We start from the raw sequence: 14556 nt of genomic DNA on the forward strand, positions 1-14556 counted from the left end.
TTAAGTGCATGGCAGAGGGTTCGTCGAACCACCTTTAAGCTATTTCTCTAGCGCTGCACACACACTAAGAGCGCTCGGGAAAAACGAACACTTAACCCTTTCCACACGAGCTCTGATTGATTCTATTATGATGATCAATTCTCCCTATGTAGGCGAGAGCCAACAAAATATTTTCACACTCTGAGGAGAAAGTTGGTGATTGAAATTTCATGAGAAAGTCCTGCCGTAGCGGAAAACGCCTTAGTTTTAATGACTGCCACCCCAAATTCGTGTATCATATCCGTGGCACTCTCTTCCCTATTTCGCGATAATACGACGGTAACCCCGAAAGTAAGGCCTCCTATTTTTTTATAAGTACATAGGCCTGTTTATTTCTACAGTGGTTTACATCAGTTCACAGTTTGAACATATAGCTATTTTTCGACATAATCACCATTTCTGTAGACGCTGTGGCAGTTTTTATATGCCCATGTCATACCAGCTCGCCGCCATGCTGTTCTGAAAGTTATGAACCTCTTCTTTCACCTCGTCGTCGGAGCTGAATCGCTTTCCGGTCAAATGTTCTTTTAACCTAGGGAACAGGTGATAGTCACTGGACGCCAAGTCAGGACTATAGGGTGGGTGGGTGATTATGTTCCACTGAAACTGTTGTAGCAGAGCAACGGTTTGCCGAGCGATGTGTGGGCGAGCGTTGTCACGGAGAATGTGTACGCTCTTGCTAAACATTCCTCTTCACCGGTTCTGAATTGCCCGTTTGAGTTTTTTCAGAGTCTCAAAGTACCTGTCAGTGTTAATTGTGGTCCCTGCGATTTAGCTCCGATGACGAGCTGAAAGAAGAGGCATGGTGGCGAGCTGGTATGACATGGGCAAACAAAAACTGCCACAGCGTCTACAAAAATGCATCGACAGAAATGGTAAGGATGTCGAAAAATACCTAAATGTTCAAGATGTAAACTGATGTAAACCACTGTACAAACAAAACTGCCCTTCTTTGAACTTTTTCGATGTCCTCCGTCAATTTTATCTGATGGGGATCCCTAAGTATTTAGTTGTTGCAAAAAGATCGCTTAGACTGATTACAAGCATAAGCATAATGGTGTGGAACTAATTATACACTTGAACTTAAGCCAAAATTACGAGCTGCCGGCAGAAAGGAACTTGTGGGACCACAAGCCAGAAAAAAGTTGTCGAGAACAAACACGCCCATTTACTGTGGGACTGCTGACTTCACAGAAATCGATGCTCGAACACAATACACCAGACATCACAACTGCGGAGAAAATGAGCGTGTGAACCATTGACATTGCCTTCCCAGGCGACAGCGCAATCGACAAGAAGCAACCTGAAAAACTTGCCAGATACAAGGACTTGAAAATCGAACTACAGCGACTCTGGCGTAAACCAGTGAAAAAGTGATCTCGCCACAATGGGAGCAGAGGGAAAAGATTTTAATGGGCACGTTAAGACGACTAGCATAGATAAAATATCCATATGCCAACTACAAAATGCTACTTTACTGGAATTTGCACGCATTATCCGCCGATATATCGGGCAGTACACGCTTGGGAAGTGTCCAACTAGCGATAAAATGCTAAATCCAGTGAATGTATTTGCCGTTTTTACTATTACAGTAATAATAATAACAATAATAATAATAAATAAAATGGATTTAGCATACAAACTATGAACATCTACAATAAGAGCAATATTTCTATCAATGCAAAATTGAGATATTATTAGACAGGCATCCGCCGTGAAGCCTTATACACCGCAGAAACTCTTAACTTATTAAGAACATGAGTGTTTACGAAACTAGAACTGGTGGGACGAAAGATTCTCAGGTGGATATTGGGATTATGAAGAAGAGAAGATGGTCAATTTAGGAGACGACCGAACGAAGAGCTGTATACCAAGATGGAGAGAATCTCTGAAATAATCAGGAAAAGGAGCGTGTTTTCGAACACATCCTTAGAATAGACCAGGTGAGATTAATACATGAAATAATACAGTTTCTGGTGAACAAAAAACCAAAGTACGCTGGGTCAAAGATGAACAAAGGGATCTGGATGAAATGGGAATACACGAACCGGAGGTACGCAACAAGGTGATTTTTAAATAAAAAAAATTCAGGCTTTCACAGGTATCGAGGACAAAACTAGGTCCAGAACAAAATAATCATGGGCAGTGGTTCTCAGATGGATGGTCAAAGCGCAAAGAAAAGTAGTAGCAGTAGTAGTAGTAGTAATTATAATAAATAATAAAAAACACTGGGTTATTGAACATGAAAAGAGCCTTATACAGAACACAGGGTATTTACAACAAGAAATGTCTGTCTACCTGTACCAAAATTCGTCACTATAACACTGTAATCAAACCTGAGGTGTTATACGGCAGTGAGACACTGGTGTTACACACAAAAGCCGACCTTGAGAACGTTCTCACACAGAAAAGAAAAATCATTAGGAAAATTATTGGACCAAAACTCACGGACGAAGGCTATAGGCTTCACTCCACGGACACCACAGAGAAGTTCTCCAACATCGCAACGGATATTAGAAAGAGACGACTAATATTTTATGGACAAACATCAGCAGACTCCCACAGACCAAACTCACCAACAGAATCCTCAGGTACATCCAGGGACTCAATACCACTACATCCCGGATCACACAAGACAAAATTGATTTGGAAAGAACTCAGATCCAGCGGACGTTATGGACAAAGGCGTCTATAGACACAAGATGTACAAGTGGGAAATGACGTCAGAGAATGGCTCTGAGCAGAAATGGTTCAAATGGCTTAACTTCTGAGGTCATCAGTCCCCTAGAACTAAAAACTACGCCTGGCTAACCTAAGGACAACACACACATCCATGCCCGAGGCACGATTCGAACCTGTGACCGTAGCGGTCGCGCGGTTCCAGACTGTAGCGCCTAGAACTGCTCGGCCACACCGGCCAGCGACGTCAGAGAAAACAGCACCTAAAGCCCAAAGGCTAAAGTGCATTGAAGAAAGGAAGAGAGCCTTTAGTGAACGAATGAAGTAGTCATGAATGCCTCGCGTGGTCTGATAAAAGGCCTGTAAGGTGTGTAATAGTAATAATAATAGTCATAATAATATCCGTTAAATATACTTTTCTGCTATAATATGAATCTCGTGTTAGGTTCTCGTTTTGATAGTGAAGATATTTAATATTAAGCTGCAATGTGAACTGAAACTCAGAGTAAATAAAAATGTTTGTTACACAACTTTACGGCTTCATGATAAGACTATCGCAGAAAGCCCTCACTATCTTCTGGAGAAAGAAAAAAGTTCCAACATGATATTTTACTGAACCTCGTACCACACCTAAAATGAAAGCTGCCACGCCTGTCGGACACAAGATCAAAACCGCAAAAACGACATCAAAATGTGAGAATACAATCATGCAGATCTCTAAATTTGGAAGTGGCTCGACCAAGTGGATCAAGTTTCTTGCTTCGCAATTTATGCGGGTTCTTTTCCTTATGCATCCCTTTCTCTTTTGGCATTTATGCCATGCAGACGGACTTGCTCGCCCTTGTTGGAGGACTCGTCTTACACAGGTACAGTCGGAAGTGAGAAAAATGTTGCTGAGGAGAGGATGCTAAGGAAGGAACTCGGCCGCATACAAAAAGATGGCACGTACGAAGAAAATCCTTTGTGAGTTTTAACCAGGTTACTGCGGAAGGAGTGCGTTGACACGCAATAAAGAGAAGTTGGCAGCGGCAGGTGAAGGCACGGAGACAGCACTTTCTTCGAACCGGTTTGCCGGACACCGGCGGGCCGCTACAAAGGCCTACATTCCTACGCAGCGCTGGCGCACGCGAGAACACGCAGCTGCGACAGCTTCAGTTCGGCTGTCACATGTTTCCTGTCTGCGGCACCTCATTGCGGACCAGTACAGTCCCGGCGCAACGTGGCTAGCGACAGAGACTCACTTCCTGTACTGGAGAGCTTTCCTTAACGCTGACTTGAACAGCACAGTGCTTCACGTGCATGTCTTTAACAGACGTAGCATGACCTCACCCTTCTCTGACCTGTGAAGCAACCTAGTCCATTGGCTACTCGATGTGACGAGACATCTAGTCATCTCCTGTTCCTTCCTTGTATAGTGGGGTGACACAGAGGCTAAGGCACTGGAAGCATATTCGGGCCGAGCGGGTTTCAAATCCTCTTACGATCATACAACTTTAAATTTTCTCTGGTTACCCTAAACGGATTGCCGGCCGGGGTCGCCGAGCGTTCTAGGCGCTAGTCTGGAACCGCGCGACTGCTACGGTCGCAGATACGAATCCTGCCTCGAGCATGGATGTGAGTGATGTCCTTAGGTTAGTTAGGTTTAAGTAGTTCTAAGTTCTAGGGGACTGATGACCTCAGCAGTTAAGTCCCATAGCGCTCAGAGCCTTGTGAACCAAAATGGATTACGTGAATGTTGGAATGATTCCCATGGACCTTAAAGAGGAGGGGGAGGGGGAGGGGAGGGGAGGGGAGGGGAGGGGAGGGGGAGGATGAGGAGGGGGGGGAGGAGATTGGTGTTTAATGTCCCGTCGACAACGAGGTCGTCACAGACGGAGAACAAGCTTGCATTGGCGAGGATGGGGAAGGAAATCGACCGTGCCCTTTCAAAGGAACCATCCCGGCATTCGCCTGAAACGATTTCGGGACATCACTGTAAATCTGAATCAGGATGGCCGGACGCCTGTTTGAACCGTCGTCCTTCCGCATGCGAGTCCAGTGTGCTAACCACTGCGCCACCTCGCTCGGTTCCATGACATCTACATCTACATTTATACTCCGCAAGCCACCCAACGGTGTGTGGCGGAGGGCACTATACGTGCCACTGTCATTACCTCCCTTTCCTGTTCCAGTCGCGTATGGTTCGCGGGAAGAACGACTGCCGGAAAGCCTCCGTGCGCGCTCGAATCTCTCTAATTTTACATTCGTGATCTCCTCTGGAGGTATAAGTAGGGGGAAGCAATATATTCGATACCTCATCCAGAAACGTACCCTCTCGAAACCTCGACAGCAAGCTACACCGCGATGCAGAGCGCCTCTCTTGCAGAGTCTGCCACTTGAGTTTGCTAAACGTCTCCGTAACGCTATCATGCTTACCAAATAACCCTGTGACGAAACGCGCCGCTCTTGTCTATCTCCTCTGTCAACCCGATCTGGTACGGATCCCACACTGATGAGCAATACTCAAGTATAGGTCGAACGAGTGTTTTGTAAGCCACCTCCTTTGTTGACGGACTACATTTTCTAAGGACTCTCCCAATGAATCTCAACCTGGTACCCGCCTTACTAACAATTAATTTTATATGATGATTCCATTTCAAATCGTTCCGCACGCATACTCCCAGATATTTTACAGAAGTAACTGCTACCAGTGTTTGTTCCGCTATCATATAATCATACAATAAAGGATCCTTCTTTCTATGTATTCGTAATATGTTAAATTTGTCTATGTTAAGGGTCAGTTGCCACTCCCTGCACCAAGTGCCTATCCGCTACAGTTCTTCCTGCATTTCGCTGCAATTTTGTAATGCTGCAACTTCTCTGTATACTACAGCATCATCCGCAAAAAGCCGCATGGAACTTCGGACAGTATCTACTAGATCATTTATATATATTGTGAAAAGCAATGGTCCCATAACACTACCCTGCGGCATGCCAGAGGTTACTTTAACGTCTGTAGACGTCTCTCCATTGAGAACAACATGCGGTGTTCTGTTTGCTAAAAACTCTTCAATCCAGCCACACAGCTCGTCTGATATTCCGTAGGCTCTTGCTTTGTTTATCAGGCGACAGCGCGGAACTGTATCGAACGCCTTCCGGAAGTCAAGGAAAACAGCATCTACCTGGGAGCCTGTATCTAATATTTTCTGGGTCTCATGAACAAATAAAGCGAGTTGAGTCTCACACGATCGCTGTTTCCGGAATCCATGTTCATTCCTACAGAGTAGATTCTGGGTTTCCAGAAACGATATGATACGCGAGCAAAAAACATGTTCTAAAATTCTACAACAGATCGACGTCAGAGATATAGGTCTATAGTTTTGCGCATCTGCTCGACGACCCTTCATGTAGACTGGGACTACCTGTGCTCTTTTCCAATCATTTGGAACCTTCCGTTCCTCTAGAGACTTGCGGTACACGGCTGTAGAACCCTTTAAGTGTCACTGGTAAATACAAGGCGATGCCGTGATGACATTACAAACTTTCAGGGATGATGGAGATGGGTAAATGTATCAATATGAGGTGAGGGATCCCTGTCCGGAATCGACCGGGTCGTTCTGATACCACTGACAGCGGAATATACACTCCTGGAAATTGAAATAAGAACACCGTGAATTCATTGTCCCAGGAAGGGGAAACTTTATTGACACATTCCTGGGGTCAGATACATCACATGATGACACTGACAGAACCACAGGCACATAGACACAGGCAACAGAGCATGCACAATGTCGGCACTAGTACAGTGTATATCCACCTTTCGCAGCAATGCAGGCTGCTATTCTCCCATGGAGACGATCGTAGAGATGCTGGATGTAGTCCTGTGGAACGGCTTGCCATGCCATTTCCACCTGGCGCCTCAGTTGGACCAGCGTTCGTGCTGGACGTGCAGACCGCGTGAGACGACGCTTCATCCAGTCCCAAACATGCTCAATGGGGGACAGATCCGGAGATCTTGCTGGCCAGGGTAGTTGACTTACACCTTCTAGAGCACGTTGGGTGGCACGGGATACATGCGGACGTGCATTGTCCTGTTGGAACAGCAAGTTCCCTTGCCGGTCTAGGAATGGTAGAACGATGGGTTCGATGACGGTTTGGATGTACCGTGCACTATTCAGTGTCCCCTCGACGATCACCAGTGGTGTACGGCCAGTGTAGGAGATCGCTCCCCACACCATGATGCCGGGTGTTGGCCCTGTGTGCCTCGGTCGTATGCAGTCCTGATTGTGGCGCTCACCTGCACGGCGCCAAACACGCATACGACCATCATTGGCACCAAGGCAGAAGCGACTCTCATCGCTGAAGACGACACGTCTCCATTCGTCCCTCCATTCACGCCTGTCGCGACACCACTGGAGGCGGGCTGCACGATGTTGGGGCGTGAGCGGAAGACGGCCTAACGGTGTGCGGGACCGTAGCCCAGCTTCATGGAGACGGTTGCGAATGGTCCTCGCCGATACCCCAGGAGCAACAGTGTCCCTAATTTGCTGGGAAGTGGCGGTGCGGCCCCCTACGGCACTGCGTAGGATCCTACGGTCTTGGCGTGCATCCGTGCGTCGCTGCGGTCCGGTCCCAGGTCGACGGGCAGGTGCACCTTCCGCCGACCACTGGCGACAACATCGATGTACTGTGGAGTCCTCACGCCCCACGTGTTGAGCAATTCGGCGGTACGTCCACCCGGCCTCCCGCATGCCCACTATACGCCCTCGCTCAAAGTCCGTCAACTGCACATACGGTTCACGTCCACGCTGTCGCGGCATGCTACCAGTGTTAAAGACTGCGATGGAGCTCCGTATGCCACGGCAAACTGGCTGACACTGACGGCGGCGGTGCACAAATGCTGCGCAGCTAGCGCCATTCGACGGCCAACACCGCGGTTCCTGGTGTGTGTGCAGTGCCGTGCGTGTGATCATTGCTTGTACAGCCCTCTCGCAGTGTCCGGAGCAAGTATGGTGGGTCTGACACACCGGTGTCAATGTGTTCTTTTTTCCATTTCCAGGAGTGTATGTACTGGTACTGCCGTTGCTAAGACTATTGGCAAGGCAACTTTCAGAGATGGTAGTATGGACCAAAAAAAGGAAGGAAGTCTAGAAAAACATGGGCTCTAAAATGCATACCTTAAAAGCTATGGCCATTGTTCAGCAGAAGAGATGTGTTTCACTGTAGCTAAGACGAATAAGTGCTCATAGCTCATAAGAAGTGCGTTTTAGAGCCCATAGTTACAGGTAATTTTTTTTCTTTGTTTAGTCAATACTACCTTTACCAAAAATATGGAAACCAAAGAGCTTGCAGCAGAAGACATTTATTTCACAGTGATCATGGTACAACAGTCCCGGCTCATGTATTCCACTGTCAGAGGCATCAGAACCATTCTCGGTTGTAACTTTCGACTCTGTAGTTTCCCGACAAGGGTTCCCTACCTCAGACTGATACATTCATCCGTCTCCAACATCCTTGAAAGTTTGTAATATCATGATGGATCGCCTGTACGTATATAATACTGGTCTTAAATGCTGTTTGTTTCTTTATTTACTACAGACAATCCATTTTACTGGTATTAATATATTCACAATTGTTTCTCTGTAATTACCAATACCTTTTCCCATTTGTATTTCTAGGTGGGTAGGCTTCAGAGACCACAGAAGAAGTGGATAACGATGTGAATATTTATTGAAGGTCTTTGAGGCACCCGTCTACAGAGTTGGTTTTGAGTTCAACTGGCATTTGTCGCCTGTGGATTTACTCTCCTGACATAAACGACAGTACGTGTAATTTACAGGAACATTTCTTACATTATAAAGTATAACATCAATATAGGAGCCGTATGTAAGCATATTTGCATATGGTTTTCTTCCGCGTCGTACATGGAAGCAAATTCCTAGTTACATCCAACTGTACTGATTATATGCCGTGAAATCCTGATTCTAACGGAGAATGAACATTGCAGGTAATATTTCACAAATTAATTTGAAAACGTTAGCCGATGAGGTAATATAAATTATTCCCGCTGGCAGTGCACATGCAGGATGATTAATGAAAATAAATAACACGATGAAAATAGTTTACGTACACACTCGAATGTAATAGATATACTATTTGCGAATTTCTAATGGTTTGTTAAATTGGAGCGATCATACTAACATTCGTGAATGTTTCTTTTAGATCTATAATAATGACGTCACGGAGTTGGAACAGGACCATGGTGGATGAAGTTCTGGCTGATCATGTAATGGAGTGCTGGGAAGAGTTTACAGGCGGCCGTGGTAGCCGAGCGGTTCTAGGCGCTACAGCTGGAACCGCGCGACCGCTACGGTCGCAGGTTCGAGTCCTGCCTCGGGCATGGATGTGTGTGATGTCCTTAGGTTAGTTAGGTTTAAGTAGTTCTAAGTTCTAGGGGACTGATGACCTCAGAAGTTTAGTCCCATAGTGCTCAGAGCCACTTGAACCTTTTTTTGAAGAGTTTACAGAACAGCACGCACAAGATTCAGGATTTTCAGGAGACTCTGATGCAGATGATGTAGCTACTATCTCTACAGTTTCAAACACTACTACAGCAACTGATGGTAGTCTGGGTAACACGGTGTCAGTTGGACCTATGGGCGAAACGTCTTGTTTAAATTCAGTTAAGTAGCGCAGGCCGAATGGCTGCGCTTGAAGAAACATTTCATTAAAGTCGTGAAACTGACTCTGATACTACATTGGCTGCAAATTTAGATCCATATGTATGGTCTAAAGTTGGTTATGAACACCTTTTCTCAGGGATACATGTTCTTGCTAAGGTCACGTGTGTGCTCACAGAAATTGATGTTGATAATTCCCTGCAGATGTTTCCAAACTTACCATTGAAACTATCCTGTATGATTTTGGCTCCTGGTTAATTGGTGTGAATATTTACCACTCCATAACTCATGGTGACCTTGCAAATACAAAATAAATTGAAGTTTTACTGCTTATTATTCCGAAAGAGAAGATACCGACATATTACATTATTTTGCTAGCCACGCCATTTCGTTACTTAAAGGGTCAGATTAAAAAAAAAATACTTTGCAATGCCCGTCCGATTCAAGACTGTGCACAGCCTCTGATGCCCTCAACGTTGACTGTACGTTAAACGTAAAGCTTCCTTCTTTCCCGTTGTTCGTTCCAGTTTCTCCATTCACTTAATAACTTTCAGCGCCACTTTTTGCTAACATTACAGAATTTAGTCTCCGGGGGAGCGTTTAAATTAAGTTCTGATACGTTAAGTACGGTAAACCATCATTGCTAGGCTTCGAGGCGAATTGTAATAGCGAATGAACGGTTGGAATGGCTCTAAGCACTATGGGACTTAACACTGAGGTCATCAGTCCCCTAGGTTTAGAACTACTTAAACCTAACTAACCTAAGGACATCACACACATCCATGCCCGAGACAGGATTCGAACCTGCGACCGTAGCAGCAGCACAGTTCCGGACAGAAGCGCCCAGAACCGCTCGGCCACAGCGGCCGGCCGAATTGGAATAGCACGTTACACTAAAAAATGTTTGCCTCAGTTCAGGTCTGGGCATTGAGCAAGGAGGGCCAACAAATAAAACTTTGGATCATGAAGTTGCTTTGTGGACGCGAGCAACATCACAGTTATAAAGGAAAGGCCAGATTCCAAAGAGAGGGTGAGAAGTAGGACATTTCATGAAATGTTTATAAAAACAGCGTTTATCACGCATTCGTTTATTAGGTGAGTTGCTTATGGACTGCAGAAAAATCATGAAAATCTAGTCACGTGATCCACAGACGGTTGTTTTTGGCGTGAAGCTCAGAACTAGAATTGTAACGAGTATCCTCTGCACTATTTGTCAAGGATGCCTAGCGTTTGGTCCCTATCGATAAGTACACTATTCCTAACAAAGCGACAGTTGGTTTCAGTGCTCCCTTGAAGTTTCTACTTCGCAGAACGTGGATGTGTATACGTGTATCTCGCATGGAAACGCTGACTGAACGGCCCAATAAATATGCCCAGTTGTAAAAACCTATCTCTATTGACTCTTCATCATTCCGCCAGAAAGCACGTTCAATGGCGCTAACAAGTCGTGTCCAGTCCGATGCAAATCGTAGATGCCAGATGGCCATCAGTGATGTGTGTGTGTGTGTGTGTGTGTGTGTGTGTGTGTGTGTGTGACACCTTGTCCATGTGGTACGAGAATGAATCTACGGTTTAACGCACAATCAAAACGGAGGTGCCACAGATGATCATCACTTTACGAGAGAAAAAATTCTCTTAGCCTAGGCGCGTCATACTCTGCGCCAATCGTCCCAGGAAACAAATTGTAGGGAAAGAAGATGTAAGGCTGAGATTCATTGACAGAATCTTAAGGAAATGTATTTCATCCACTACAGAATGGTTTAGAAAACACTTTTAACTCACACTTTTGAGTATTGATCGTCGGTGTGGAATCCTTACGAGACTGAAGACACAAGATCCAAGGAAGAGCGGTACATTTGGTCACGGGATCGTTTAGTGAGCGCGAGAGCTATACTTGGAAGCTCAACAAACTCGATAGACGTTACGAGAGAGGCGTTGTGCAGCACCGAGAAGTGATAAAATTCAGGGAAAGTACGCGTACGTTACAAGAAGAATCGAGCAAACATATTACTTCCACCCATACAAGTCTCGCGAAATGATAAAATCAGAAAGCTTAGAGCTCATACGGAGGTTACTTACAGCGGTTGTTCCCACATATAATTCGCGAACAGAACACGGAAAAGAACGAGCTGTATGTAGAGGGGGAGGAGGGGGAGGGGGGAGGGGGGGGATGGTACTGGAAGCACAAGTAGCCTCTGCAACACACTGTTAAGTCGCTTTGCGGAGTAACGATGTAGTGGTATCTTTGTGGGTAACGTTCTTCAGATTGAACCAGTTAAGCGCATCTCGCGTTATGACTCGAAAGCTTCAGTTTGCCCCTGGGTTAACCTCTGCTCCCTACTAGTTTCGCAGAAGTCATCCCACTATTCTACATACGTCTCGTAGCCCCAAATGAATATTCAACTTCACGAAACCCTTGGGGTTTTAAGCGATAAGGAGTTATTTTGAAGCAGAGTGAAATCTATGAAATGTGGAATTAATGGGGAAGATCAGGGGTAAGTTAGAGATGTAAGTCGATCCGATGAGCATGTCTGGACCACTCAGTTATGTTACGTGGTAGAGGCCCGGAAGTTTTCTAACTGAGCCATCATGTCACATTTACTGTACATACTGTGACTAGAAACGTACTGGTTTCATCGCTGTCCGCAGTTCTGGTACAGAATGTGCACAAAATATTTCTTATTATTTAAAAATATTCAGGCTCAGGTTTTTAGCCATGCTAGAAATTTGTCTTTCCTGGTGGTCCAGAGTAGCGAATGAAGGAAACAAAATAATTCGTCAGTTTCTCGTCACTTACCTAGATACCTCTGGCGCATCAACTAGCGTGTGTTCCAGTTGCAACTTTCCCGGTTGATCCAGACGTTGCAGCTTTAATCACCTCCATGACCTACTCGGCGTTACACGTTCGTAGAATAGCCTGGTAACAAGGACAAGGTGAGGTGGCCAGAGGGCCTTCGGGCTGAGAAAGTATATTGGCGATTCCATCAAGCTACAAGGGGTAGTCAAATGAAAACGAGGCAGAAGGAAAAAAAGTAAGTTAACTTTTTATTACTTCGAAAATAATAACCACAACTGTTCATAAATTTATTGCACTGTGAGACAAGACGGTCAATGTCTTCATGGAAAAATGTTTGCGGTTCGCTATGGAACAATGATCGTATCCAGGCGTGAACCACTTCTTTCTAAGCAAACCAACGACCACGAATGTCTTTATATTCAGAGCTCCAAAACTACGGAAACTGTATGGGGACAGATCGGGATTACCTGGTGGATGTGTATGTGCTTCCCAGCGAAACTTCTGCAGCGTTGTCGAAACAATCTTGGCATTGGGCGTGCATTATCCTACGACAGAATGACGCCGTCCGACAACCCGCTGCTCACTGATTTTATGGAGCACGGCGCCACTATTAGTTGAAGCGCTCCATGAAATCCAAACGCCCAGAAAATTTGTCGGGCGGTCCCTTCTGTTGCAGGACAACGCCTGCAACATGTTGCCAATAATGTTTTGAGTTCGCTGCGGAAGTTTCGCTGGGAAGCCCTGACACATCCTCCATACAGTCTCGATCCCTCCCCACAAGATTTCCACGTTTTTGGAGTCCTGAAGAAAGACATCCGTGGCCGTCTATTTGCTTCGGACGAAGGAGTGCACGCCTGGGTACAGTCATGGTTCCGTGGGTAGCCGCAATCATTTTTCCTTGAAGGCATTGACCGTCTTGTCTCACAGTGGGGTAACTGTATTAACATATACGCCGATTATTTATGAAACAATAAGTAGTTTACTTACTTTTATGCACCTGTCTCTTCTTCATTTGGCTGCCCCTTATATTAGGATTAAAAATGTGTGTTACACGTGTCACAGAAATTACGTATCATAGTTTGCTTCCAGTACACAAGACGGATCTACTGCTGATAGCAGGAGCAGTCGTGGAGTCTATTATAAGCACTCGTATATTAGAGCCATCCCACGAGGTTATATCTTAGATCCAAATAAAAAAAATTAACTTAGTCAAGAAGTTTAGGTGTACTACAAAATAGAGAACCGAGAAGAAAAAATTGAGAATGTTGGGGTAACAGTACTCTGCGCTCTTTCAAAGATTTAGAAAATAAAACTGCTCACACAGTTACATAAGACTATTTAAATACTCAACAACACATTTTACTAAAATATACGACAGACTGCGGCACCTGCGCTTCGATTATAGAATTCAGTTTGAAAAGTCGGGATAATGTGTCATCGTCGTTGAGGTCTACAGAGATGCATCACAAGTTTGGACTGGACAATTCGGGCAAGAACGAGAATAAACAAACATGCCGTGGCCTTGGCTGTCAATTTATTTACGGAAATCATGGAAAACCTATATTATGACTGCTGAACTGGGATATGAAACCACCATGTCAGTCTGAGTTCATTGTGCGATGAATTTTACCTTTCTGCTGTGTTTAGATCGTGTTGACTTCAACAATAGAAGTTTTCAGAGGTTTTGTATTAATTGGAAAAGCATAAATTAGAGTATGAAATATTTCACCTTTAAGCAGCTGCATTTCATATTTATCTATTTACATATTTGGGGAATTTTTCAAATGTCCGGAAATGCATGAATTTGGCATTACCTTTTCTAATTTTAACATAAGTTAATGCAATGTCTAATTGCATAAAGGCTTCATAAAAATATGGCGTTCGAAAATAACGGTGACAGAACTGAATTGCAGCAGTGACCATATTATTAAATTGTCCGAACTACCTGAAATTTGGAACAAATAATGGTTTTTAAGTCACCGCGGATAGATATATAGCTACTTGAGAACTTCCAGATCCTTTTTGCTGCGTTCCAACAAGAAACTAAATACTGACGCAGAATGCACAAAACTTAAACAGCTGTCTGCAGAGACGCGTCATTTGCTCCATCGTGTACAGAATTTACAAAACCTGCCAACCCATTGTTACTATTTGTGAACGAATGACCTGTCGCAAACAGAAAAAGGAGAAAAAGTCGACAATTCTGAATATTCGTTGGTTTCTGCATAACCCTACTGTGGTCTGCCCCAGTAGTAAGAGTCCGGTGAAGACAAGCGGCGGCGCCTCCCCTACGAGAAAGACGTTAAAGTAAATGCCAAGTCAAATGAATTATTAAAACGGTCTTAAAATAGCGTAGTTTTACTCGCTGTTATGAATTTCGAA

General features: G+C 44.8%; 1 protein-coding gene across 1 annotated transcript in view; it reads right to left on the reverse strand.

Moving 5' to 3' along the window:
* The window catches only part of LOC126469826 (protein FAM107B), a 142287-nt gene extending 130019 nt beyond the window's left edge, over positions 1-12268 (reverse strand). Inside the window, exon 1 of the mRNA XM_050097115.1 lies at positions 12175-12268. Within this exon, the coding sequence (XP_049953072.1) occupies positions 12175-12193 (19 nt within the window). The 5' untranslated portion in view covers positions 12194-12268. The remainder of the gene's footprint in view (positions 1-12174) is intronic.
* Between the last annotated feature and the right edge of the window lie 2288 nt (positions 12269-14556).

The sequence above is a fragment of the Schistocerca serialis genome, chromosome 3 (assembly GCF_023864345.2).
Source record: "Schistocerca serialis cubense isolate TAMUIC-IGC-003099 chromosome 3, iqSchSeri2.2, whole genome shotgun sequence".
In the NCBI taxonomy this organism is placed as follows: domain Eukaryota; kingdom Metazoa; phylum Arthropoda; class Insecta; order Orthoptera; family Acrididae; genus Schistocerca; species Schistocerca serialis.